Source organism: Gymnodraco acuticeps, unplaced genomic scaffold (genome assembly GCF_902827175.1).
Source record: "Gymnodraco acuticeps unplaced genomic scaffold, fGymAcu1.1, whole genome shotgun sequence".
In the NCBI taxonomy this organism is placed as follows: Eukaryota; Metazoa; Chordata; class Actinopteri; order Perciformes; family Bathydraconidae; genus Gymnodraco; species Gymnodraco acuticeps.
Window position 1 is genome coordinate 863,388 of NW_022991761.1, and position 27,243 is coordinate 890,630.

A 27,243-nucleotide genomic window follows, 5' to 3' on the forward strand; every position below is an offset into this window, starting at 1 on the left:
GGAGGTTATAAAGGAAGTTTGAAACCTCCTTTCCTTTCATTTGGAGAATTGGAACGGCACTTATCATGGCTGCCAGTGACGTACTTCCGGGTCATTTCACTCCGTTAGGAAGGTTCCTAAGCTAAATGGACTATTGGGTTGCATTCCAATAAAGGAGAGGAGAAAATGCTGCCCCACAATGCATTGCAGCCGCAGCATTGGCCATCACAACAGTCGGCCGTTCACGGAAACAACCGATTATGACCGAGAAATGATATCATGAAAGTTACGGTGCTTATTAAGCATTTTAAAACGTATGTGGTAAGTTGCCAAAGTGCTTTTTTCTGAACGTTAATCAGTATTATAATCAAAAAGAGAAATATGAACGTTAGTTTTTTACTGAAATGATCAAATAAAGTCAACATCTCAGTCTTTACTGAGCTGTGTGGAGTTTGTTCAACTTTTAAAAGATGTTTGAATGGTGATATACACAGTGATAGATGTTAAGGACAACGTTTATAATAAATACATTTGTATTGATTTTAAGATATTTTCAAACAATCATACGTATGGGATCATTTGTATTAATGTGGACCGGAGGGAGAGGGTGACGAGCAGAAGTTTCACTTTCCTTTTTTATTTCAATTCCAACTTTGGTCATGAAGAATATGTTTCACTGTTGTCCACGTTCATAAAGCATAAAGCAACAGCGTCAGAGCACGGTGCAGAGTCTCTAGATGAGTTTACAGTAGTCCCTCGTTCTTATTGAACATCCATGTTGTAGTCCGCTGTATAGAAAACTGTAGTTTCCATAGTTTCCCCACAGCAGCAGGCGCACATTCATGACGTCCGCTGGCGCATCATAAACACGTCGGATAGTGAAAGTGCATTCGGATTCTCTAAAGTACCGCGGTCTCTTCTCCTAAGTCCTTTTGAATTCTCCTATCCACTATCCCTTAACCCCGTGACGTTTCACTCAGAGGTCAAGGAATAGGAGATAGGGTTAGAATTTAGGAGCTGATTTTTAAACTATCCGAACGCAACCGCAGCCTTTGTCCACTTCAATCAACTTTGTTTCCTCCGGCTTCAATTTCCATCACTCTTGTTCGTTCTCTCTATGTCTGGTCAGACATCAATCTGTTCCACGTAGCGCGCCCCTTAGAGGCCTGGAGCACTGTGTGTTTTTGGGTTTGTAATGTGTTTTGGGTTTGTATGTGTTTTTGACTTTGCATATCGTTTTTGTATTCGCAGCGTTTTTCTGTTGCGTTTGTTTTCGGGGTTTGTGTGTTGTATTTAGTTTGCATCATTTCTGTAAATGCAGCGTTTTTTTGTTGTATTTGTTTTCAGGGTTTGTTTGTTTTTCATTTCATTATTTGCAGCTGTTCTATTTCGTATAAGGCTTCGCCCTCTAAGGCTATCGCTATTGGGTAATCCCTCTGCACGTGTGCAGCACTGACAGACTTAATCCATGCCCACCTATGACGTGGGCCCCACCTACGGACTCACTTCCGTATAAATAGGAAGTAGTCCCTACAATCTGCTCCCACTTTTCTTCAGCACTCCGTTGCAGAAGCACTGTACAGGCACAAGCTCTTTTCAGAGCTGTTTACTAGAAAGCAAACATTTCCCCCTGGCCCCATCCTCCCTCTCCTCCGGATGGGGGAGACAGGGCGGGGCTCGGTGTTAGCCGACATATGAGTTACGACCGGCTGTGGCTGGCTCGCTCCAGGGAGGAAGCGGCTTTACACAGACGATACAGGTGAGTCCTGCCGGGGATTGGAGCATGCAAACGCGGCTCTCACTCCCCAGGTGTCGTGCACTCATTGTGTCTGTCTCCCTCTGGCCCACAGACAGCGGAGAGCGAACGCTCTCGCGGCTGCGGCCGGGGATGATTGGCTAGTCCAGGAGTCTTACTCTGTGGACCAAGCCCTTGATTATTGGATCCGAGTGGCGGGCAGCAGTCAGGCGACTCCTTCCCCTCCATTCACAGATCACCATGTGGTTCCCCCAGCCCCATCCTCCCTCTCCTCCGGACGGGGGAGACAGGGCAGGGCTCGGTGTCGGCCCGGCAGCCGAGCCTATAGGTTCGGCTGCCGGGCTGACACCGGGTCCCTCTATCCGCCATCTCGGCTCTGCCGTATAGGCGGTATTCTCCAGGAACTCCCGGAGATCATCGGAAAGGCAGCCGCCTAATGAGATCTCCCCGTTCCCCCGGTTCAGGAGAGCTCTCCTCCGGATGACATAAGCGGCTGCCTCATAGCCTGTCATTAGGCAGCAGGGCTCGCGGCACAAACCGGCTGTCTTTAAAACCTGTCGGTTGATTAGACAGCACAGGCTTGTTTCCTATGTCACAGATATGCCTCCACACACCATTCATTCCTCAAGCGGGTTTGAGCGTGAACGCGCCTCAATGTCCGGTTTACGAGCCTTCTCCTAAACGGTGACATGATGAGAGCCGCTGTGCAATACAGCGTGTGGAGGTGCAAGAGCTGGCTGTAACCTGTCAGTCAGCAGGCAGCAGGGCTCGTGGCGCAAGCCAGCTGTATTTAACCAAGCGGTTATTAGACAGCAGGGCTTGACGTTTAAACCTGATGCTCCTAACCTGTCGGTTAGCAGGCAGCACGGTTTTTTTCCTCTGTCCCAGATGTGCCTACTACACACGGTCGTAATGAGCCCAGGGCTGTTATTACGCACTGTGTGAATAGCACTGCACACACCTCCGCTCATTCCTCAGCAGGTTTGAGCGTGAACACGCTTCAATGTCCAGTTTACGAGCCTTCTCCTAAACAGAGACAGGATGAGAGCCGGTGTGAGATGCAGCGTGTGGAGGCCCCCTCGCAGCTTTTCGGTCCGGGCCCCTCTTGGGTTGCTTCACGGGCAACGGCGGCGAGGGCTCTGACGTGGCTCGTCACCATGACAACCACAGCACATCCAGAGCATGTCGCGCGCTCTCAGAATATTACTCAGAGTGGCGACGCGTGTGTTCGATGGACAGATGGATAATAATAAGCAGCAAGGCGAACCGGGTAAGCCGCCTGCCCCTAACCTGTCGGTTATAGGCAGCATGGCTCGCTGCATAAATCGGCTGTCTTTAAAACCTATTGGTTTTTAGGCAGCTCGGTTTTTCTCCTCTGTCCCAAACCTACCTCCTATACACGGTCGTAATGAGCCCACGAGTGCCATTATTACAGTGAGGACAGCGCTGCACACAGCTCCGTTCATCTCTTAGGGGTGTTGAGCGTGAACGCACCTCGGTGTCCGGTTTAACACTGTAAGCAATTGCTGTTATTTTACAGCCAATTTTCAACACTAATCTACTGGCAGCCCCCTAACCAGAATGTTACTGTGAATTATTTAATTTTTACAGTAATAAACTGAAATTGTTCAACAGTATGAATACTGTATAATTTCAGTGTATTGCTGTCTCTGCTGCCAGTATTTTACTGTTAATTGAAAAAATACAGTATACTGTATTTTATTTTTACAGTAAGAGGCTGTAAAGTCATTTCACAGTATGAGTACTGTGGTATTACAGTGAAGTGCAGGCATCTGTGAAGAGACTGCCGGCACTTTACTGTTATTTGACAGGAAAATGTGTTACAGTGGACATAATGAGAGCCTGTGTGAAATGCAGCGTCTGGAGGGCTCTGGCGTGGCTCGTCACCATGACAACCACAGCACATCCAGAGCAGGTTGGCGCGCTGAGTGGCGACGCGTGTGTTCAATGGACAGATGGAAGATAATATGCAGCAAGGCTCCCCGGTTAAGCTGGGTTTTTTAACTTATCGGTTAATAAAACAGCAGGGCTTACTATTCAATCCGTCTACCTTAAACTTTTTGGGTTTAGGCAGCACGGATTTTTTCTCTGTCTCAGACGTACCTCCTACCCACGGTCGTAATAAGCCCACGGAGGGCCATTATTACGCATTGTGTGGACAGCACTGCACACACCTCCGCTCATCCCTTAGTGATGTTGAGCGTGAACGCGCGGTTTACGAGTCTTCTCCTAAACGGCGACATATTGAGAGCCTGTGTGAAATGCAGCGTGTGGAGGGCTCTGGCGTGGTTTGCCACCAACCACAGCACATCCAGAGAATGTACAGCCGGCGCTATCAGAGTACTGTATGGTACTCAGGGTGGCAGCGCGTGTGTCTGATGGACAGATGGATGAGCAGGCGGATGGGCAGAGGATAGTCTCTGCAGTTCGCCTCTCCCCCCCGCAGTTCTACGGGATACAGGAAGTCCTGTCATCCCGGGAACCGTGTCTCGCGCTCCATGCAGAGCGGCAGGAACTCTTGCTAAAAGAAAGCTTTTTTCCAGGGTTCCTCATGGGGAAGAAAATCAGGGTTTTTTACTCCCGGTATTTTCTAGAAGGAGACGGGGCGGGGGGAATGAGACCCATCCTCGATCTGTCAGTGTCAAACAAGGGAATGGCCTTTTCCCATGCTGACGATCAAACAGGTGTGGGAGTGTTCACCAGGGAGACTGGTTCACATCCATAATCCTGAAGGATGCATTCCTCCACGTAACCATCATCCCGAAACACAGCAATTTCCTGCGTTTCTCATTCCTGGCTCCACATACTTTTTCAAAGTGGGTGGAGACGGTTCAAATCAAATCAAATTTTATTTATATAGCACATTTATAAACGATTTTTGGTCGAGCCAAAGTGCTGTACATAAAATAAAAATAGCCTACAGTAGAGACACTTTACAGCAAATACAACAGCACAGATTGTTCAGAATATCAGTATGAGAAAAACGACACCCTCTATCCTTAGACCCTCACATCGTACAAGGAAAAACTTCCAGAGAAAGGTTGGAGCAGCTACTCAGAATGGGGATGAGTGTTATTTTACCTGGACGACCGGCTGTGGCTGGCTCGCTCCAGGAAGGGAGGAAGCGGCTTACAGACGATACAGTTCGTATCTCATCTGTCTAAACCTGGGTTTCATTATCAACTGGAAGAAGAGCTGTCCTCGTCCCTCCCAGGTTATCTTTTTAACTGGGAGTGGAATTGAACTCAGAGAGAGGAGAAAGTGACAGCTCTCCTCCGGCTCGTCACACCCCGCTGGGCGGTGACACCCCTCTCCGTGATGCAGCTGTTAGACATGATATCAGCTGGTCACATGGTGATCCCCCTGGGTCTCCTTCATAGTGAGGAGACTCCAGAGGTGGTTTATTCGCCTGTGCATCGACCCCGTGCGTCAGAGGAGACGCATGGTGTACATTCCTCCTTCCGTGGTTTTGGATTTTACCTACTGGAAAAATCTCCACGTCCTGTCAGTGGGGGTGCCCCTGAGCAGAGTGACGTCACACACGGCAGTGTTCAGACGCATCTCTCGCAGGCTGAGGAACGTGCATGTCGCAGGCAGTGGGGGGGACAATCAACATATGTTGATTCAAACAGACAACAAAGCAGCGGCGGCCTACATAAATCGCCAGGGAGGTGTTCGATCAGCGCAGCTGCTGAACACACATCCTACACAGCCAAATGGACAATGTTCCGTGTGGTGTGCAGGGAAAGCCTGGACCCCGTTGGGCCCCCTGCCTCGTGCTGTCGTTCCTCCAGCTGTTGCTGGACAGGAATTGGCTTATAGCACGGTAAAAACATATGCTGCTGCCATTTCATCTTGCCACGTAGGTTTGGGCTCAGCACGGTGTTTAGTCACCCTCTGACAAAACGTTTTCTACGGGGAGCACAGAGACTCAGACATGTGTCACGCGCTTTGGCGCCTCAATGGGTTTTTGGCTTTAGTGTTACACGCACTGAGTAAAGCCCCATTTGAACCTTTAGATCAGGTCCCCCTAAAGTTCTTGTCAGCCAAAGGAGCTCTGCTCTTGGCTCTGACATCAGCTAAAAGGGTGAGTGATTGGTCTGCTCTCTCGGTGGCTCCGTCATGTCTCCAGATCCAAGGAGATGGCAGTTCAGCTGTGTTGCGCCCAAACCCGGCTTTTATGCCAAAGGTGATCACAAGCTTTTTTAGATCGAGAATGATACCTTTGGATGGCTTCTTTCCTCCTCCTCACACATCAGAGGAGGAAGCCACATCTCATCTCCTCCCGTGCGCGCGCTGTCATGCTATATTGCACGCACGGCTGCTTTACGCAGTTCCCAGCGTCTGTTTGTGCATTACAGAGAGCGCTCAATAGGGCAGCCTCTGTCGGCACAGCGCCTGTCACACGGGCTGTGTGAGGCTGTGTCACAGGCGTATTTCTCCTCTGGGTTGGATCCCCCGGAGAACATCAAAGCGCACGGCACCAGAGGAATTTCCTCCTCCACGACGTTGCACGGAGGAATGACAGTGGAAGACATTTGCACTGCTGCATCTTGGTCTTCCCCCTGTTCTTTTATTCGTGTTTATTTTGAGGGATGTCTCCCATTCCTCTCTGACACACTCAGTCAGTACTGAGTGTCCTGTCAGAGTGAGTAATGTCAGGGACTCAACTGCGTGCCCTCTCTCCTGCCTGTCGGCACTTATGGCGCGTTTCCACTGCAGGCCTCGCTCGGTTTGGTTAGGCCTTATTAGGCCCGGCTCACTTTAATGCTGCGTTTCCGTTACAGTTTAGGAACTGGGGCAGTTACTATAGTAACGCAGTGTAGGCGGAGCCGTGACGTCATCTTCAATGAGAGCCCCAGAAAAACAACACAGCCGTTAGCTCTTAGCACTCAGAGCTCACAGCTCCTCATATCTGTTCAGAAACTTGACAAAAGTTAAACAAGTACAAACCACAGACTGCCTGTGTCATGGCGAATACAGTCGCTGGTTTATTTATGTCTGTATAGGCCGTTGTTGTGAGTGTGGACGGTCGGAGCATATATAACGTTAGCTTAGCCAAGCTACATTTAGAAAACACGCATTTTAAAAGGGTTTTTCGCCTGCCGTCTGTCTGCAGACTTGTCAAAGCATTAATTCATGGTTTTTACTAACCGGTATCAGTATGTTGTTACTTCGGCATCATTTTGAAACGTGTATTACAATTAATTCACGGTCAAATATGTTCATCTTGTTGTAGTTGTAGCCCCCTTGCCAGCGATTCTCTCTCTAGTTTAGCATACTCAGCCCGACTCAGCCTGGTTGTTCCTGGCCCTAGAACCACGATTTAGTCGGGCCAGAAAAAAGGTGAAAAAGTAGCTTTGGGCCAAAACTAGGCCAAGTGGAAACGCAACCAAAAACGGGCCCCGCACGGCTCGGCACGCTTAAAGCGAGCTACCCGCTGCAGTGGAAACGCGCCATTAGAGAGCTGCCCTTTTCCCCCTCTTTGATCGTTTTAACAAGTGGGACTTTGGTCTCTACTTTTTATAAACGACAGGTAGCCTATTTAGCCTACCTTCTTTCCCGTATGGAGAATATTCATTTTTTAAATGCTATATTCCCTGGGAATGTGATGCTCCATTTACGCATGGCGAAATGGACATGGGTTATTAACTGAGTAGGTGTGTTTTGTGCTTCTGGTAACGGACGGAACCAGTGGGGCGTAGACGACATCCTGCTTTGCCCTTAACCCAATAGCGATAGCCTTAGAGGGCGAAGCCTTATACGAAATAGAACTGGGGTTACGTACTGTAACCCAGCTTCTATGAGTATAGGCGCAGCCCTCTAAGGTTTGGGCCCCACTGGCTCTGCGAATAGCTGAAGAAAAGCTGTTTGTGTGGGAGCAGATTGTAGGGACTACTTCCTATTTATACGGAAGTGAGCCCGGAGGTGGGGCCCACGTCATAGGTGGGCGTGGATTAAGTCCGTCAGTGCTGCACACGTGCAGAGGGATTACCCAATAGCGATAGCCTTAGAGGGTTGCGCCTATACTCATAGAAGCTGGGTTACAGTACGTAACCCCAGTTTCCTGCTTATGTATGCGTTTTTGGGTTGTTCCGAGTTTGCACCTGCCGGCCACCGTAATTAATCATATCTTAATCCCCGTTTATTAAACCCAATCACATAAACCAAACTGTAGGCTGGCAGTCGTGTGCAGATATTATATAAAGATTGAAGAAAGGCTTCATTGAATATTAAGTGTGGGGTTCGGCTGAATTATGAAACATGTTCTTTTTTTTAACTTTTGAAGTGCATATAAATTGACACATACATTTACAATTTAACCTTACATTTCTTGCATTGTGTACATTTGTGTTTTGGATCTATATTTCTGCACTCTTTCCCACTTCACGCTGCACAGCAGTTTACTTCTGGCTTAAGTTGTATCTTATCATACAATCTGCTGCAACTCTAAACGAAGAACAGTTCATTTTGAAAGGTTTATATAAATCCTTGTATGTTTCCCACCTGAGCGCGCTCACTGCAGATGGCCAGCGACTGTCTAAATGAGGTGCGTTTGTTTTGTTTCCCGGCAGACGTCAGGTTGATCTCTGACCCCGCCCTCAGCTGCACCGTCCTCTTCCCAGTCAGCTCCAGCTTCTGCACACCTCGCTCCAATTCCAACGACTTCCTGTCTGGAACACAAACACATGATCACACAGTCATTATAAAGTCTACAGTCATTACCTAAGGTGTTTATTATTTTCAAAAATATTTAACATATTAATGTAAGAGTCTGGAATTTCACCAGCAACGCTTTAACGTGTGGGTCCATGGTCTGTTTGTCCATAGCACTGGCAGAGGTCTGTGCTCTACATTTAGATCTACATCTGCTCATTTTTATTGTAAAGAATTAAGAAAATAATTGGTGATCCTAAAAAAAACAGTGGAGGGCTTGAACATGAGAGTTTGTAATCTGCAGAAAAACTGCTCTGTTATATGTTGAATATATACAGAATATACGTCAAATTAGTAAGAAAATATATGTATTTTTTTATTCTAAAGTGATTAATTGGTGTGGGCCAAGGAAAAATCTAAAATCTTTTGGAACAAATCCTCATCACACAAACAGGCTTGCCGGAGGTCTGTGAGAACTATTTCTTGAAAATAATAATATCATAGATACGAATATTATATTTCACTTTTGCCAATAGATCCCCTTAAATATTACAAACAGGCCCTTTATCTTAAAGATGGACCAGAGACTAATGACCAAATTCACAGAACTCTCTAATATTATCAACCTGACCTCAGATCAGCATATGCAGCTGTAGCTTGTGAGGGACAGAAAAGTCAGCATTTGTTGGTTAAAACTTCTCACATAATTTGAACTGTGGGGGCTAAACTATCAGAGGACAATGCTGAGATATATTTAAAGTGGATGTATTCTTCTCACTTTCAGGTTCATATCAGTTAGAGTTTCTCTACTGGGACATGTCTCCATGCTTTAATGTTCAAAAAGCTCTTTATTTGTCTTATACTGCCTGTGCTGCAGCACCTCTTTTCACCTTCTGTCTGAAACCAGAGCCCAGTCTGCTCTGATTGGTTAGCTGGCTGGCTCTGTTGAGATTGGTCAACTGCACAGCACATCACCAGGACGGAGCTGCCATCCATGGAGGACCTCTACTCCCAGCGGCTCAGGAAGAAAGCCCTCAGGATTATCAAATACCCCCATCTCCCCAGCCACAAACTGTTCTGTCTGCCGTCTGGCAGGCGGTACCGCAGCATCCGGACTAAAACCACCACTCAGGGACAGTTTCATCCCACAGGCCATAAGACTGTTAAACACCTGAACTTTTGAAAGAATATCCATAACATTCATCTATTTGTCATATTGCAATTTACTTATTTATCTAAATAGTTATCAACATAATAACCATATTTAATTTCATCTTACTGTACAGTATTGAATTTGACATTTGGTTCTTGTATATATCATATTCAATATAGGCCTACGTGTAATCCTCCTGAGACCCAGAAAGAAAAAGGTTTCAAATTTTCTTTAGGTTGGTGTTAACATAATGACTAACACAAACTAAACAAATATATTTGTATTTTTGTTTTATTGTGTGTCCTTTGTAGAGGACATCGGGTGTTAGTTATGCGAAGCATAGTATACAAACAACATTAACATACAAGTAAATTTAGACAACATTAGAGCGAAACAACTCAATGCAACAAATACTGAGCCCTCATTTGTAGTACTCCATCCTTTTCTGAAATGCAGAGATACATCTGACACTTGAGGCACTTGATGTATGTTTTCCCACTGCATCCGTCTGCCATGAACCCTACAGAAGCCTACGTGTTAGTTTGGCCCATAGTGGACTCCATTTGTGTTGTGTAAAATGGGGGGAAATAAAAAGTGAGCAAATCTGCATGTCCTCCTCAGAGGACATTCATAAAAACATTTAGTTTTAGGTCAAATAAGTATTACACTGCTCTGAAAACTCACTACACTAACTCCTAAGATGTTCCCTTACTATAATTAATTAAAAATATTGACCTCACAACACTGGTAATTACAAAATTACAAACTTACCATTTCTCTTTCTATAAATAGTGCTTGTGTTGATGTACGCCATTTTGAAATACAATGAAATTATCTTTTTCAAAGCCACACCCCCACATATGTCATATGTTTGAAAAGCCCAGGATGTCCTCTGTGGAGTACAATTGGATTTAATATTGTGGCATGTATAATATCAAAGTAATGGACCAAAACCCAATGTGCTCCACAGAGGACAAACATGAATGGGTGGGTCTCTGGAGATAGACTTGTTGCACTATTTCTTATTTGTATTTTATTATATATGTTGCATTGTTGGAGGAGCCCGGGTCATAAGATTTTCATTGCCATTTCTACACTGTAGCTTATGTGCATGTGACAATAAAACCTTTGAATCTTGAATCATGTCCAATGTGTTGGACATGCACAAAAACACACTACAGGCAAATTAAAGCCCTAAAAAACCCAATAGGGCCTTTTTAAATGAGAACATCAACTGTAAACTATAAAAGTGAGGTTAGGCCTTCATTTTTTCTGTTGGCAGAGAGTTTATTCATAATCTGAGACTCACTGTGGCTGCTGAATGTGGTGTTGCTGTAGGTCACAGAGTCTTTAGATGACACTGAGCAGGGGCGAACTGAATCCTGAGAGCTGTGAATCTGAAACATCACAAACACTGATCATTATCATCATTAGCTGTCATAATCAAAAAGCATGGAAACCTAAACATATTTAGAATAATGGAAAATGGGTGAAAATAAATAAGAATCTATTTACTATTTTGGCATATTGTTATTTTGTTAGACACTTAACACTTAATCCATTCTTAACTCAAATTACAATTTTTGCCCCAATACTGTAGAATAGGGGTCTTTAATATCTTTCAGGCCTCTTAAAAAGAGATGGATGCAGGGACCCCCAAATACATGTGTAAAATGTCATGAGTTTCATAATGTTTTTTTTAAAATTGTTTGTAGGGTGGTTGCCTAGGGCACCAGATCTGGGGGGGCGCTGCGCTGGTAGCTCTGGGAGGAAAACATTTTTGATCGTTGGTGCTCATCCTAATTTTCAGCCTAGATGTAACAACATTCATAATTAAGTAAATGTAACACCCTTTTCACCCCGGTTACACTTTTCATTTGCAGATAATGTATTGATTGTTTATTATGAATTTGGAGTGTTTTTGGGTGGAGCTTAAATACTTGGCCATATGTAGTGTACCATGTGATCCAGTATGGAGGTGTTGGAATAGATGGGCTGGTCTTGATATGTTCCACTCAGATGGAAGGGGTCGTCCATGTATGTGTTGGAGTTGGGAAACCTTTGAGTCTGCAGCCCACTGAGAAGAGGGGAACAAACATAAAAACTACAGGACAAGAAGAAGATGTGGGGTGCCTCAAGGCTCTGTTCTTGGACCATTTCTCTTTTACATTACATTACATTTCACTGACCCTTTTATCCTAAGTGACATACATTTCAATACTGTAAACATGCCTACGACAAATAGGATCAAGTATCTTGCCAAAGGACACTTCAACATGTTGACTTCAGGGGGTGGGAATAAAACCGCCAAACTCCTGATTTTCAGAACAGCGTCTCACATAAGTTGCAGTACTAATATTTATATTGTTATAGTTGGTTGAAGTGGAGCTCATTTTAACAATATCTAATGATCTTTTCATTATGGATTAACCTGCTGATTATTTTCCCATCAATCGACTGAAGGTTAGGGTTAGGTTTTGATAGTGAGAAATGCTTTCACAAATTACCCGGAGCCATTGGCGGCCGGCCCATAGGGGTGCTAGGGGCGCCGCCCCCCCTCTTCCCACATGTTTGATTGTCATTAAAAAAATAAATAAAAATGTTTTATTTTTATTTTTTATTTTTAATGAACAAGGTAAATATTATATAGTTGGTATCAGTAAAATGTATAATCTAAAATAAAATCTCGTTTAAAATTGTGTTACGATGTCTAAAGTTACTGATGTTTCCTGTCTGGCCGCAGCGTGTATCATTACCCTCTCTCGTCTGGGCGCTAAGAAAGGAGCCCTCACTCAGCCCCAGCAGCATCCAACACATTGCTGACTGTTGCTATCTGTAAACTACGCCGCCGAAACATAATTTCAGCCAATCAGCGTCGTCAGATCTGATGCTCAGAGGGCGGCAATTTCAGCGCCCGATGCAGTCTGTGAGTTGGTTATGGCTAGAAAGGATCCGTCTTGTGTAAAACTCTCGCGAGAGTTTGCGAGTCACGTGGCTGAATGTTTACGTTTGACAGGCAGCCTTTCAGTTACGATCGTTAACATCAGTGGGCCACAGCAAATGATGGTGAGAAGCTAAACTATCTATTAATGATGTCAATTACAGGGAGTGTGATTGTAACTGTGTGTGTGACTAGCTGGATGCAAACAGGTAAACGCTGTCTTTTGTTTCCCATGCTTGCTCTTCAAACAGCCGGGGACAGATACTATGTGCCCGTGATAAATAAACACACACACACATATTATTGTATATAGTTGAGTTTTGACAGCATCCATCAAACTAGATTTTTTGCCTTAATGGTCTGTTTTCTAATATTTCTGTGTTTCTGAACCACGTCTGTGTCCGCATATAATGTTCGTATTTAGTCTCCTGATTTTAAATGGGAATTCAATAATTTGAGTGTTCCCAAATAACCGGTGTTCTGCAGTTTGTGTGGGCCTACTGTACTGTTGCACAGTTTACTCTAGAAACTATGTCCAGGACAAGGTATTTGGAAGTGTTGGAAGATTCATAGCGAACCACACTGAAGATTATGGAGCTATTGATCAGTCTTCTCATATCTCTAACATCACCAGAAGTCAGAATTTAAGGGATAATTTCTCAAAAATGTTCCCCGTGTGGTTTATTCACCATTACAATAGCCCCACCTAAAATAATTTCCACCAGCCGCCACTGCCCGGAGCCCAAAGTGACAATGTTTCTTTAGGCAAGGCAAGGCAAGGCAAGTTTATTTATATAGCACTTTTCAACACAAGGCAATTCAAAGTGCTTTACAAAAAATGAAAGACATTAAGAAAATGGCATTTAAAATCACTCATTAAAAAGAAAAGCTAATAAAATAAACATTAAAAGAAAAAATACATGGATAAAAGTTACAGTGCAGTCAATTAAACATTAAAAGAAAAAAGTACATGGATCAAAGTTACAGTGCAGTCTAAGATATGAATAGTTCAATTAAAAGCAGCGACAAAAAGAAAAGTCTTCAGCCTGGATTTAAAAGTAGTCCAACCAACAGTCTCAAACTCAACAGTATACTGAATACATTGACATTAATCAGATAGTTTAAAGTAAAAAGAGAAAATCTTCACATTTGTAAAGCTAGAACCATGAAATGTTTTTTACATGAACAATTAAACCTTCAACATATCTTCTAGTTTGTCCTTTGACTAATTAATTTATAGAGTATTTATTGTAAACTACTTGGGTCTGGTGTGGGGTAAGTAAAGCTTTGAGATACATTTAGTCGACTTGACGTATAGTGTGGCATAAAAAGACAAATAGCACATTTTGTTTTGTTAACACTTTGACAACATACACCAACTGTTTTACCTTAGAGCTTTATCTGTGTTCTCCTGAGTTTTGGAAGCTCCGTCCTGCAGCAGCTTTAACCAGCACTCCTTTTCACCTGAGCTACTCACCTGAAGGAAGGAAGGAAAAAATGAAAGAAAGATTATAAAAATATAATTATTCCTGTTTCTTTAAGAGATGTCTTCTCTAGAGCATATTTCTAGCCTATTCTAAACCCTTTTGTAAATTATGTATATTGGAAGAGGGTCTGCTTCCTCATAAAAACCTAATCGTGACTAAGGATAAAAAGGCGTCCTTCCAACTTGTTCATAAACTCATAAATATTACCATGCCAATATACATGTACATAAAAGCAAACTGCTCATTCTATAATACATTTCATTGGTCCAATCTTCCAAAGATTAACTGGTAAAAAAAATCTAAATTGTAAATGTAACAATTAAAATAAATCTTATTTTGTTGTTTCCTTTAAGGATACCAGTGTCACGATTCTCATGTTATGTCACGTTTTTAGTTTTGTATGTCTAGGTTTGGGTTTATTTTGCTGTTCGGTTCTCCCTGTCTCCCTTGTGTATTGTCTGGTCCCTCTCTCTGTGTTTTTCCTCCCTGTCGTTAGTTTCCCTGGTGTGTCTAATTGTCTGATTGTGTTCTCCTGTTGTCCTTGTGTTTCTCCTCCCCTGCCCGGCTGTTTCTCGTCTAGTGATTACCCCTCCCTGTATTTAGTCTTGTCTCTTCCTGTGTTCAGTGTTGGTTCGTCTTTTGTTGGTGACTGAGTTCACCGGTGAGTGTTCTGTTTTGTATGAGTTTGTTTCATTATCCTTGAAATAAAGGTTTATCAGAGTTATCTGCATTTGGGTCCTGCTTCCTTCACTCAACCGTAACAGTACGAACCAACCAAGAAATGGACCCAGCAGATGATCCATTTGAGGTGGAACTACAACATTTTTCCTTTTATTTGGCTTGCTGCTATGATTGGTGGAAGGGAGCGTCCAGTGTTCTGCAGAAGGAGGCCGCTCTGGTAGAGGCGCACCGGTTGGCTATGGAGAAACCAGGCTTGGTGAAATTCTTACCTGGCTGGATTTTGGACTTCCTCTGGGTGTGTGATTTCCAGCCTGTTGACTACAAACGTCTCAGTGTGTTCCGCCCGGAGCCAACCCCTGCTTCTTCTCCATGTCCTGCTCCTGTCCAGGAGCCGTTCTCGGGAACTCGTCTGGCTTTCGGAGGTCCACGGAGCCTCCAAAAGGCTCCTAAGAGAAGGAGTCACAAGTCCAGGCTAGCAGCCCGAGCCCCAAGAGCCATGGTTCCAGCCCCAGTTCCGGCCCCAGCACCCATAGTTCCGTGCTCCAGTGCCGGCCCACACAGCCATGGTACTGTGCTCCAGTACCATCTCACATAGCCATGGTTCAGTGTTCCGGTTCCTTGCCCAGCGGCCATGGTTCCGGCTCCAGTGCCGGCCCCAGCAGCCATGGTTCCTGCTCCAGAACCGGACATTACAGCCATGTTTCCGGCTCCAAAACCGGCCCACACAGCCATGATCCAGGCTTCAGTTCCGGTTCCCACAGCCATGGTTCCGGCTCAAGTACCGGGCCCAGCAGCCATGGTCCCGACCCCGGCTCCTCGTCGCCTGTTGGCTCTCCGGCCGACGCCAGCTCCCGAGGCCTGTCGGCATACTGGCTGACTCAGCACCTCGTCTCCTGTTGGCTCTCCAGCCGACGCCAACTCCCCGTGTCCTGTCGGCGTACAGACCGACACAAGTCCCCTCTCAGGTCCCCTCTTGAGTCGCCTCTCAGGTCCCCTCTCGAGTCGCCTCTCAGGTCCCCTCTCGAGTCGCCTCTCAGGTCTCCTCTCGAGTCTCCTCTCGAGTCTCCTCTCGAGTACCCTCTCGAGTCACCTCTCGAGTACCCTCTCGAGTCACCTCTCGAGTACCCTCTCGAGTCACCTCTCGAGTACCCTCTCGAGTCACCTCTCGAGTCCCCTCTCGAGTCTCCGTCGAGTTCCCTCTCGAGATCCCTTTCGAGTCACCTCTCGAGTTCCCTCTCAAGCCCTCTCTCGAGTCCCCACTCAAGTGCCGTTGGAGGTTCCGCTGGGGGTCCTGCCAACTCCATATCCTGTCCCGTTGGGGATCCCGCCGACTGCTCTCCTGCCGGGGGTTCTGCCAACTCCATGTCCTGTTCCGTTGGGGGTCCTGCCGACTACTCTTCTGCCGGGGGTCCTGCCAATCCTATGGCCTGTGCCGTTGGAGGCCCCGCCGACTACTCTTCTGCCGGGGGTCCTGCCAACCCGATGTCCTGTGCCGTTGGAGGTTCCGCTGGGGGTCCTGCCAACTCCATGTCCTGTCCCGTTGGGGATCCCGCCGACTGCTCTCCTGCTGGGAGTTCTGCCAACTCCATGTCCTGTCCCGTTGGGGGTCCCGCCGACTACTCTTCTGCCGGGGGTCCTGCCAACCCTATGTCCTGTGCCGTTGGAGGTCTCGCCGACTGCTCTCCTGCCGGGGGTCCTGCTAACCCTATGTCCTGTGCCGTTGGAGGTCCAGCCGACACCTGTTTCGTCGGGGGTCCTGCCAACTCCATGTCCTGTCCCGTTGGGGGTCCCGCTGACTACTCTTCTGCCGGGGGTCCTGCCAACCCTAGGTCTTGTTCCGTTGGAGGTCCCGCCGCCACCTGCCTCGCTGGGGATCCTGCCAACTCCTGGTCCTCTCCTGTGGGGGATTCTGCCGAAGCCTGTCCCACCGGCTCCGGTTCCTGCCCGGCCTCCGGAGCTATCCCGTCAGCGCCTTCCTGCCCGTCCTCCGGAGTTGTTCCGTCGCCGCCTGCTTCGCCCTCGAGCCCTGCCCCCTGAGAGCCGCGGTCTTCGGCCTCGAGCCCGGCCCTCTGAGTGTCGCGGTCTTCGCCCTCATGCTCGGCCCCCTGAGAGCCGCGGTCTTCGACCTCGAGCCCGGCCCCCTGACTCTTCCTGCCGCTGCCTTCGCCCTCATGCTCGGCCCCCTGAGTTCGGCCCCCTGAGTTCGCCCGCTGTGGCCAACCCTATGTCCTGTGCCGTTGGAGGTCCAGCCGACACCTGTTTCGTCGGGGGTCCAGCCAACTCCATGTCCTGTCCCGTTGGGGGTCCCGCCGACTACTCTTCTGCCGGGGGTCCTGCCAACCCTAGGTCTTGTTCCGTTGGAGGTCCGCTGTGCTCCTGGGCTGTCAGCTCAAAACCCGTCCTCCAGTCCCCCTCCACCCACCCTGGTGGCCCTAGTTTTGTGCTTGTATTGACCTTTTTGGTCAATACAAGCAAAAAACATTTTTTACATTTAAATGAAGATAACTGTGTATTTTATAACATTTTAGTATGATCTACCTCATACATTTGTTATTGTTCTATTTGTATGGTATACATCTCCCCTTATGCATAATTAATCTGTAATACGTTCCCTGTATTCCTGCCTTCCAGCTCACCTCCAGCACGGCCACCTGGTCACCGAGCATGCTCAGTGTGATCCTGTAGGAGTGGTCGGTGTCAGGGCCCGCTCTGACCTCACAGCCTCTGAGCTGGACGGTGTACTGAGGTGACCTCTTCACCTCCTCCCTCTGCTCCTCTTCCTCCTCCTCCTCCTCCTCCTCTCCAAACATGATTAGTAGACCCGTCTCCACCCGACACCGTAAACTCTGCCATTGACAGTTCATCAGCACGCTCAGGAAACCTGTCAAACACAATAACGTCTGAGATAACTTATGCATATAATATAATAAAAGATGTATCCCAAAAATAGATCAGATACAATTACAAAAAAGTAAATAAGTACTAAATGATTTAGTATATAACATAAAAAATCGAAATAATACAAATATAAAACATCTAAAAAAATATGAGATTAAAGGTCCCATGTCATGCTTTTCCGGTTATTACCCGTCCCCTTGTGTGTTATGAAGGTTTTTATGCATGTAAACGGTCTGCAGAGTCACAAACCCTCAAAGTGCACCCTGTAGGGAGTAAAACTCTAACACAGGAAAGACCTGTCTATGCTGCCCCAGAACGCCTCGTTGGAGATTTCTCTTTTTCTTCCTGGGTACAGTGACGTGCCCATACCCAAATGGACCCATTGGTCCAAATGGACCAATCCGTGGAGCCATTACGTTACGTCCGCGGAGCCGTTAGGTTAAGTCCGTGGATTGGTAGGACTTCCTCACACACACACTCAATCTTTTCTCAGCTGCAACTCCGCCGATTTCTCCTCCCTGAGACGGCGAGGCTGTTAGTCGGTGTGTGAGCAAACACACAAACTCCCAGCCAGGCTGCGGGTGTGTGTGTGTGTTCGGGCTGGGTTTCGCTGTGTCTCGCAGATGGCCACTGGGCTCATAGGGAGCTGTGCTCCAAGAAGCCGTGTAGGACAGAGAGTGAATACACATACTTTACAGAGACGCTGTATGAGAAACCAATGTGAGTTTGGAAAATTGCACAATGTAAATCTATTCTAGTAGACCTCAACAATGGAATTATGATCAGTAGAAATGGCCATGACATGGGACCTTTAAGGTAAATACAGCAAATACATGAATAAAGTAAAAATTAATAAAACAAATATTTAAAATGAAATAAAAGTGACAAGTAGAGAAATAAAATGAAAGGTTTCTTAGGACATGTATACAAATAAATAAATTGAATGCAATAAAAACATATACAATTAAATAAAAATGAACACTATAATAATAGAGCATACAAATAATTTGTAAAATAGTTTATGACACAGATCAAAATTAGCTCCTACTCGACTTACTACAATACTGAAGTATGCCTAATGAGCACCGAAACTTTTGATACCTTAAAGACATTTGATACTTTTGAGAAGTCACATCTTACAGCAATACAAGTTTAACTATTAAATAATGCAAAACAATGAATGGCTCCGAAATTAAGTTTGAAGTATTTGGACAAACCAAAGTAATGGACACATGATAGTCGTAATCATTTTATTTAAAAAAATAACAATATCAGTACCTTTGTCTTTGTTGAGGCTACAGACAGCTGAAGCTCTCTCCTCCTCAGAGTCAGTCTGGACTAGACTGGACTGAAGAAACACAACAGAAACAGAAACTTCAACTTTATTATTGAACATTTGTCTAACTTATTTGGTCATGTATATAACTCAATGCTTTAGAAAGACATTATCATTTTCCATGACCAGAGTGCAGCCAACAGGCCATCATTTACATGTGTCTGTTTTTGCCTATATAAATAAAGAAAATATACAAACAACAATTGTAAAGCGCCTTTTCTTTTGTTGTTTGTACGAGACATTATGAAAATCACTGAAATCTGACCACGTACTAAAACTCCATCTCATGTGTTGAATGCATCAGCAATTAGTGTTTGAGTCTTATAAGACTCAACAACTCTTTATGAGACATTCTATTATTTTCTTTCTTTAATTTGTTACCGTCTGAAGGTTTTTGTGTAAAGTTAGGGAAAAGAGAATAAGGAGAAGTTCTCACCCTGCCAGACAGCAGCGTGTCTGATCTGATCAGAGACAAGGAGCTCTGAGTGTCCCCTTCTCCTCCAACACTCACGTCCTCTATCACCTGCACACACACACACACACACACACACACACACACACACCACACACACACACACACACACACACACACACACACCACACACACACACACACACACACACACACACACACACACACACACACACACACACACACACACACACACACACACACACACACACACACACACAGTATATATAAATATGGGGTTGGGCCCCACCAAAGGGTCCCCAGATTATTAGTGATATGAATACTGGCAGAGGTAAGAAGAAAAAACGAAATACTAAGAAAACTCAAATGTCTTTTTACTTTCTGGACTGAACATTATTTGTTGTGAAAGATTGATATTTGAACAGTTATTGAAGTAAAGTAACATTTTCCATTAAAACCTATCAGAACCTCTCACACTCAGCCTGATAACTGTGGGATAACTGCTTTGCTCTTGACTTCATATCCTCTGATGCAATATTTTCCATACAATAACAATCCATTATTAGGTACCCCAAAAGCTAAACACACGTTGTACATACAATCAAATTATAGCTGTCCGTAACTTCGAACGTGTTCTTATAAGCACAGTAACTAATACATTTACATAATCACTATCCACCAGCAGCTGTTAATAGAGCGGTGCAGGAATGAGTCTTAAAACCCAGAAATGAGTTAGCATTTTACCACATCTGAAACTTATATGTTTCTTGAAAACGGCGGTTGCTAACAAGTGACTTAGTGAGACTAGTAAATAAATAGTGATGTTACGTTCGCTAACGATCCGATTCTTTTGAACGGTCTTTGGTACGAAGGGAACCGAGTCGTACTTGGTGAGAGCCGTTCTTTTTATTGTTGGTTCACTGCCATAAATCCACTCGCCTTTAAAGGTCCCATGTCATGCTTTTCCGGTTATTCCCTTGTGTGTTATGTAGCTTTTTCTGCATGTAAACGGTCTGCAGAGCCACAAACCCTCAAAGTACACCCTGTAGCGAGTAAAACTCTAACACAGAAAATACCTGTCTATGCTGCCCCAGAACGCCTCGTTGGACATTTCTCTTTTTCCATTTGTTTATTTCGGGAACCGCATGACGTCATGTGGTTCCCGGAACCAAAATGGACCAATCCGCGGAGCTCCTCACACACACCAGGATCCCTTGGCGTCACTATCAAACACAGTGGGGGGACCTTTAGCGTACATTTTCAACTAACAGGGAGTCCCATTGACTTGCATAGAGCTCCCTGGTTGGTAATAGACGAGTTGGGACCGCAGAGAAATGCTCTCCGCAGACCCATTCTCACAGCGTTATTAACCTTTTCTTACTCAATATCAAGCCACACTTATTGTTTTTACTTCGGCTGTGAGTGTTTGTGTGTGCTCAGGATGAGTTTCACGCTGTCTAGCTGTATCGCCGACCCGGAAACCACACCAGTAAGCCAGCCCAGTGAGCAGCGAGCCTCGCAACGTCCCGACCAATCAGAGCACACTGGGCTCACAGGGAGGGGGGGGGGGGGGGGGGGGGGGGCAGGAGCTCCAACAAGCCGTTTAGGACAGAGAGTGAATACACATACTATACACAGAGATGCTGTATGAGAAACCAATGTGAGTTTGGAAAATTGCACAGTATAAATCTATTCTAGTAGACCTCAACAATGGAATTATGATCAGTAGAAATGGCCATGACATGGACCTTTAAAGGAACTTGCTTTCCTGAAGGCACATTTGCCATAGATATAGATGATGGCATAACGCATGCTGCTTGAGCAGTAGTTTGGCTGGCTGAGACATGTAGCAAGTTATACATTATTCTGTGAGAAAAAGTAGATTTCTGGCAATACAGTCAATCATTATCATAGTGATTATTTCACAGATAAACCTATTAACCCCCCCCCCAAAACTGCTTTTTTGAACGGCTCTCGGAAAGGACCGGAGCCATAAGATCCGGCTCCCGTAATTCCCATCACTACTAGTAAACGTCATTGCGCCAAACATTAGCCGCCTTAGCTTAGCGCTGGTGACGTGTAGTTATGGGACTGTAATGTAGTTAAAAATCCTAAAGTGGAGATTAACCTGCTGAAAGAAACATGTAAGTATCTTGCACGTGTGTTTAAGACGATCTTTTATTCCAAAATACAATGAAAACATCTCATTGTTTTCTGTCAACAGAGCCTTTGTGGTGCTAACGTTGGTGATGGCCTACCTTCCTCCACTCGGCGGCCTGCTGGAAGCTGCTGTAGCCCAGCACCAGGCTCTCTGAGCCCAGCAGCAGCAGCTTGAGCTGGTGCTGGATCTTCCCGCTGTTCTTCGACTTGTAGACCAGCTGACAGCCACGCAGACTCAACTCCAGCTGAGGCAGCAGGTCCTGGGCACACTTATAACACTGACACACACACACACACACACACACACACACACACACACACACACACACACACACACACACACACACACACACACACACACACACACACACACACACACACACACACACACACACACACACACACACACACACACACACACACACACACACACAATGATCTATTACAAGGAACTGCGAAGACATCCTATAGTGTACAGTATTGTTTGCGTATTGTGTCTCGCATAATATCAGAGCATGGTAAGTCTGATAAGGAGTTGGTTCAAAATGAGCAGAGTATTTTCTTTTATTAGTTGTTTTGTCAAAGTTTGTACATTTACTACATTTCCCATTTGAAAAAAGAAAAAAGTGGGTAAAAATATCCTTGGACTTTCTCAGGAAATTCAAAAGCTGTTTTTCCAGAGGACAGTTGTGCGCCACTTCAGAGGACATGTGCTGCATCAACAAGAAGTCGGATTTACAAATGAGACGGTACTAAAAATAATTCCTAGGCTGAGTTTCTTACTCACTAGCTTCACTGAAACAATGATTGGAATCAAACTGATTTTAGACTATGAGTCAACTACTTATAAGACTCCAATAATTGGAAAACTAGGAGCATCATGCATCAATGTTAAAGCAGGCTGTTATTTAATAGTTGGTTTATATGGAGCACATTTTGAACCTTTAACTATGATTTTTTAATTATTATTGATTAATCTGCTGAATAGTTAGTCCAATAATTGTATGAAAACAATGATTCAAGTAGTAATCAGCTGATTACGTTTAAGGCTTATGACTTTCATGTGTTTTGAATTTATACAATGTTTCATTTGTAAAGTAACAAATATAAATGTAGGTGAAGTAAACTATCCTAAAATTATAATACTTAGTGATGGGAAGTAAGTACACTACTAGAAAATGTTTGAGACTCTTGTATTCTTATTGAGTATTCAATGTTTATGTTTATACCTCTACTCCCACCATTGTGCATTTTGACTTATTTACAATATATAAAATATAATTAAGTAAGATTTGATTATATATTATTAAATAAATCTACCCATCTAACGTTACAACGAATAGCTCCACCTTTACCATCAAGTGATTAATGCATCAATAAATACAGTATATCCAATACTATGATGTACACTTTTTTCATATAATATATAATAAGTCGTTTTTTATTTTGGTCCTTTAAGTACATTTTCCATCCTTTATACTTCTTCTTCTTACAATAGTTTAACCACGTGGTATCGCTACTTGTAACAGTTATGAGTATACACTGAACAACTAAAACGTTGACTTTAATTAAATGTATTAGGTTAGTTGAAAGCAATAATATTAAGTTTAAATAAAAAATATTTGGTTCAACTTAATATTATTGCTTTCAATTTACCAAATACAGTTATGTGAAATTTGTTGACAAAATACATTTAATTAAAGTCATTGTTTCACTTTTTTCAGTGTACTTCTTTCACCTCTGGATATACTTGGGTAAAGTAACCCAAATGTTATCACCTTAAACTTGGGCTTTAGTAACTGTAAATGGTTTGGCTTCTCACCAGCAGCACGTCGCTCCGGATGATGAACAGCTGTTTGGTCCACTGTCCGAGCCATTTCCTCTTCCACAGGTAACCACAGAGGCGGGACTCTGGGACGGGGCGTAGGCAGGGCTGGGAGGCGCTCCAGTGGATGTAGTGAGCTCGGTCCTTCACAGGCTCATCATCATCATCTTCCTCCCCGTATGACTCATAGTGACTACTGTCAGACTCTGCGTTATCTGAAACAGGGATGGAGATGTTTTACAAAGTTTTTAAAACACGTTTCTTTGTGTGCACAGAAAAAACTGTCAACGTTTCAGTTTATGTGTTTGTAGATACCAGTGTTAGATGTGGTTGTGTTGGGCAAGTAAGGTTCTGCCTCCTCGTAGGTATCTTCATCTTCATCACCTCCTGGACCCCCTGGAGGAACGGGTGGCACCACAAGGCCCTGGATGGATGGGTTAGATTGCTTATCATCTATATATTCAATAGAATCAGCACGTATCGACTTTGACAAGAAATTCCTGCTATGTCAAACCAAAGTGTTATTTGTACTTATTGTTGTGTGTCTTTTATTGATAGTCTGAACTGAATCTAGCAAATAAACATACTTGGGTTTCATTAGGCCAAATCCAATTTAATTCCTAAATTCATTCATATTATCTTGATCACTCAACCTTCCGTTTAACATTCAAGCAAAAATTGGCAGATACTGTAGTGTACAGATATTGAACGCCAAAATAAGCATTATTAAGACATCGGTATTCTTTGAACATTTCTTTTTTCCCTGTATTGATTTCCAATGTTTTTCTTTTTTAGATCGGATTAGTGTCGACTGATTGGTACGTTTTTCTGATTTGTGATATTGGGCTACATAAATAAGATTGACTTGACTTCAGGGCCGCCCCTCCCTACAGTCAGATCACGCAGACTGCGTGGGGCCTCACCTCACAGAGGGGGCCTCAACTGAGCCGCAAAAGCGGCACACCTATCGGCTTATGCAGCGCAATTAGTGTGGCGCGGCACGGTTTCAGACTCCACTAGCACCCCCCCGTCCCCCCCGACGACCCCTCATCATCTAACTTTGCGTGGGGCCTCAAGTTGGCCAGGGACGGCCCTGCTTGACTTGTCCATTTGGAAAAAATTAGGATGTCAGGTCAGGTGACATAGTTATGGGAGCAACAAATAGACAAGAGACCAGCCACCAAAGACCAGCCTTTACTTCCTGCTTCCCACCTAAATTGGTTATATTAGCCATGGCTCACTAAACCTACCACAAAGCTATTATTGTAAACATGATGCAGAGAGTCCCCTAACCTTTTACAAATTAGTACGTTTTTAGGAGGAACACATGGAGGCCACTAAAGTCTCCCGTCAGACCAGAATTGTTAGCTGTTTGAACTCTGATAGGGGTCCGTAGCTTTAAAAAAAGAGCTCATTCAGGAGAATTTTACCCAGATTCTCAGCTAAATGCTGCCGCGATGAAACGCCATATTATGTTCCAAACCACATCAAGGATTATCTCTGAAACAGTATGGAGCTCAAATGCTACCACTAGGTGAGTTCCTTTTTTATTTCCTGCTTTTTTTACACATACTCTCTCCAGTACAGGTTAGCTCTGAGTGTTACCGATGCTTGCTAATGTAAACAAAGACCATATTACGTCCAAAACACATCACGCATTGTTTCTGATAGCAACGTTTCTGATAGTGCCGTGGGTGCAAATTTCCGATATGACGTAATCTACGTGATATCGGAGGGCAAATCTGGATCAGCTCTGTTGTACCCCCTTTTTTAGAGATTTGGGTACGGAGGAAAAGAGAGAGGGTTTTTAATTTCTGACAATTATTTGAGTCTCCTGAGTCCTGACACATATTTCTATATAAAAATTACATTTTGCATATAGGGGACTTTTAACGTACAATTCCCTAGAAGACAAATCTATGGATTTGTGGGAAAACCTGGCAACAAAGCTGTAAACGGCTTTCTTAATACATCCATGTTGGGGTTTAAGCCTCTGTGGGACCACCAGAGTAAAATTACACACCCAAAATAAAAGAGTAGGAGACACTATACCCATGGCAAAATATCAGTATTATACAGTACACATGAATACATCAACACTTCTACACCTTTGTGTCCTTTTCCTTGCTGAACATCACTCTCATAAAGTGAACTGAAGCTAAATGGCTAAATAATGGTTGTAAATGAGTTGCATATGACAACATTTCCCAGGAGATGGAGTTAGTGTTTGTGTGTGTTCTCGCCATCCATCACGTAGACCAGATGCTAATCAGCCGCCATCAGTGACCACTTCCTCCCTCAGCCAATAGGAGGACAGATAGAGGGGAGATGGCCTCATATGTAAACACTGAACATCCTGGCACTCCCTGCAACATATGCACACACACGCCCGCAAGCACAGACACATAGACACACAACCACAGGCTCACACACATATACACAACCATGTCCACAAACACACATACACAACCACACACAACCCTGCCTTCTCCTCCCAAACCTCAGGAGGACTCAGTCTGTCATTACTGACCCACATCACAGACTAGCCTCCTGTTTCTGTTATCTAAAATAAAATTCCCTTTTTTCTTTGACCTCAGGGGAAGCCATAATGATGACAAGAAGTGCAAGACAGTAAAAAACAACCCTGTGAAGAGAATCAGCAAGGAGGAAGTATTCAGGTCTTTTACTTTAGTAAATCAATATAATCAAGAAAATATAGATTGTAGGGTTATATTGCCTGTTTTTGTAAATATAATAGCAATGTAAAACATACAATTTCTGCTCAGCAGGCGTTATTTGTTTTTGTGTTTTTTTCTTTTGACCTTTTGCAGTTCTTTAATTCAGTGTAGTGTTTGATGCTTGCACCTTTTATGGATTTATCAAACAGATGGTAAGCTCAAAATCCTCCATTATTGTAAAGAAAGACCACTTTTCAACTTTATCTAGCTTACCAAGTGGGGAAAGTTCAGGGTAAGGTATTCATTTTAGAGCAAACTGGTTCGCACTCCCAACACGTCAAATCTAAACCTTGGCCAACAACATATGACTTTGACCCAGTAAACTGGTTTTCGTGTTCCACCTTAATATGTTGTCACATTTGTTACTTGACTAGATCTTGACTATATAGCCTCCTGCGGACGTTGAGGACGAGGTGTTGGTCCCGTTATACTCTAGTTTCTGTCTCTTTTGATTGAATCCAAACTATCAAAATCCCTAATGAAATCTGGGAATCTGTTCCTTGTGTTGATACAATTATTTTAAAATGTTTTTAACCAAAATATCGCTGCATAACTAACCCATTGCATCTTTAATTGATTTATTCAACATATTTTGAACTGAATTAATTATGATAAATCAGAAAAAAACCTTTTCAACTAATTCAAAGTAACAGGTTAGGATGAGGTATTACTGGTTGGTGCAAACAAAAATATTTGTTTAGGTTTTCTGTTTAAATGTAGGCACATCTTACACACTGTATCTATAACCCAGAAGACCTAATGAACAACTTGAAAGACAGAATACAAGTAGTTCATTGCCATCAAGCAAAGTTGCACATACCCATGCTGATTGGCCATTGTGCAAAGACTGTCCGTTAGACAAGAGTTGATCTCAGATTAGACATCATCAGAAGATGACAACATGTGCAGAAGATGGTAAACACAAGGCAGTGATGAAGGCAAAACAGTAGATTTTCCATGCTGGTCAATCCCAGCATGCATTGAGGGAGAAAAAGTGAGGAATTCGGGGTCAGGTGACTTACCAAGTTTGCCAACCACAATGGTAAGTCGTGATTTAGGAGCAGCTCAGGACCCTGGACGCCCTCTGCACAGAAAAAGAAATACACCTGTTTAAAAAAGGTTTCAAATATCTACTAAAATAATTGTTAATGATTCTCTTTGTAATTCAGTTTTAAACTT

At 44.1% G+C, this 27,243-nt stretch overlaps 1 protein-coding gene across 2 annotated transcripts in view; it reads right to left on the reverse strand.

The window, feature by feature from the left end:
- si:dkey-220o5.5 (actin filament-associated protein 1-like 2) overlaps nucleotides 1–27,243 on the reverse strand; it is a 49,256-nt gene that overhangs the window by 5,145 nt on the left and 16,868 nt on the right. For both annotated transcript variants that reach the window (XM_034199320.1, XM_034199321.1), the window contains 11 exons: nucleotides 27,087–27,148; nucleotides 23,642–23,750; nucleotides 23,324–23,541; nucleotides 21,600–21,779; nucleotides 19,346–19,432; nucleotides 18,852–18,921; nucleotides 17,312–17,556; nucleotides 13,896–13,984; nucleotides 11,526–11,643; nucleotides 10,876–10,963; nucleotides 8,264–8,430 (listed from right to left, as the gene is read on the reverse strand). In XM_034199320.1, coding sequence (XP_034055211.1) covers nucleotides 8,264–8,430; nucleotides 10,876–10,963; nucleotides 11,526–11,643; nucleotides 13,896–13,984; nucleotides 17,312–17,556; nucleotides 18,852–18,921; nucleotides 19,346–19,432; nucleotides 21,600–21,779; nucleotides 23,324–23,541; nucleotides 23,642–23,750; nucleotides 27,087–27,148 — 1,433 coding nt within the window. The remainder of the gene's footprint in view (nucleotides 1–8,263; nucleotides 8,431–10,875; nucleotides 10,964–11,525; nucleotides 11,644–13,895; nucleotides 13,985–17,311; nucleotides 17,557–18,851; nucleotides 18,922–19,345; nucleotides 19,433–21,599; nucleotides 21,780–23,323; nucleotides 23,542–23,641; nucleotides 23,751–27,086; nucleotides 27,149–27,243) is intronic.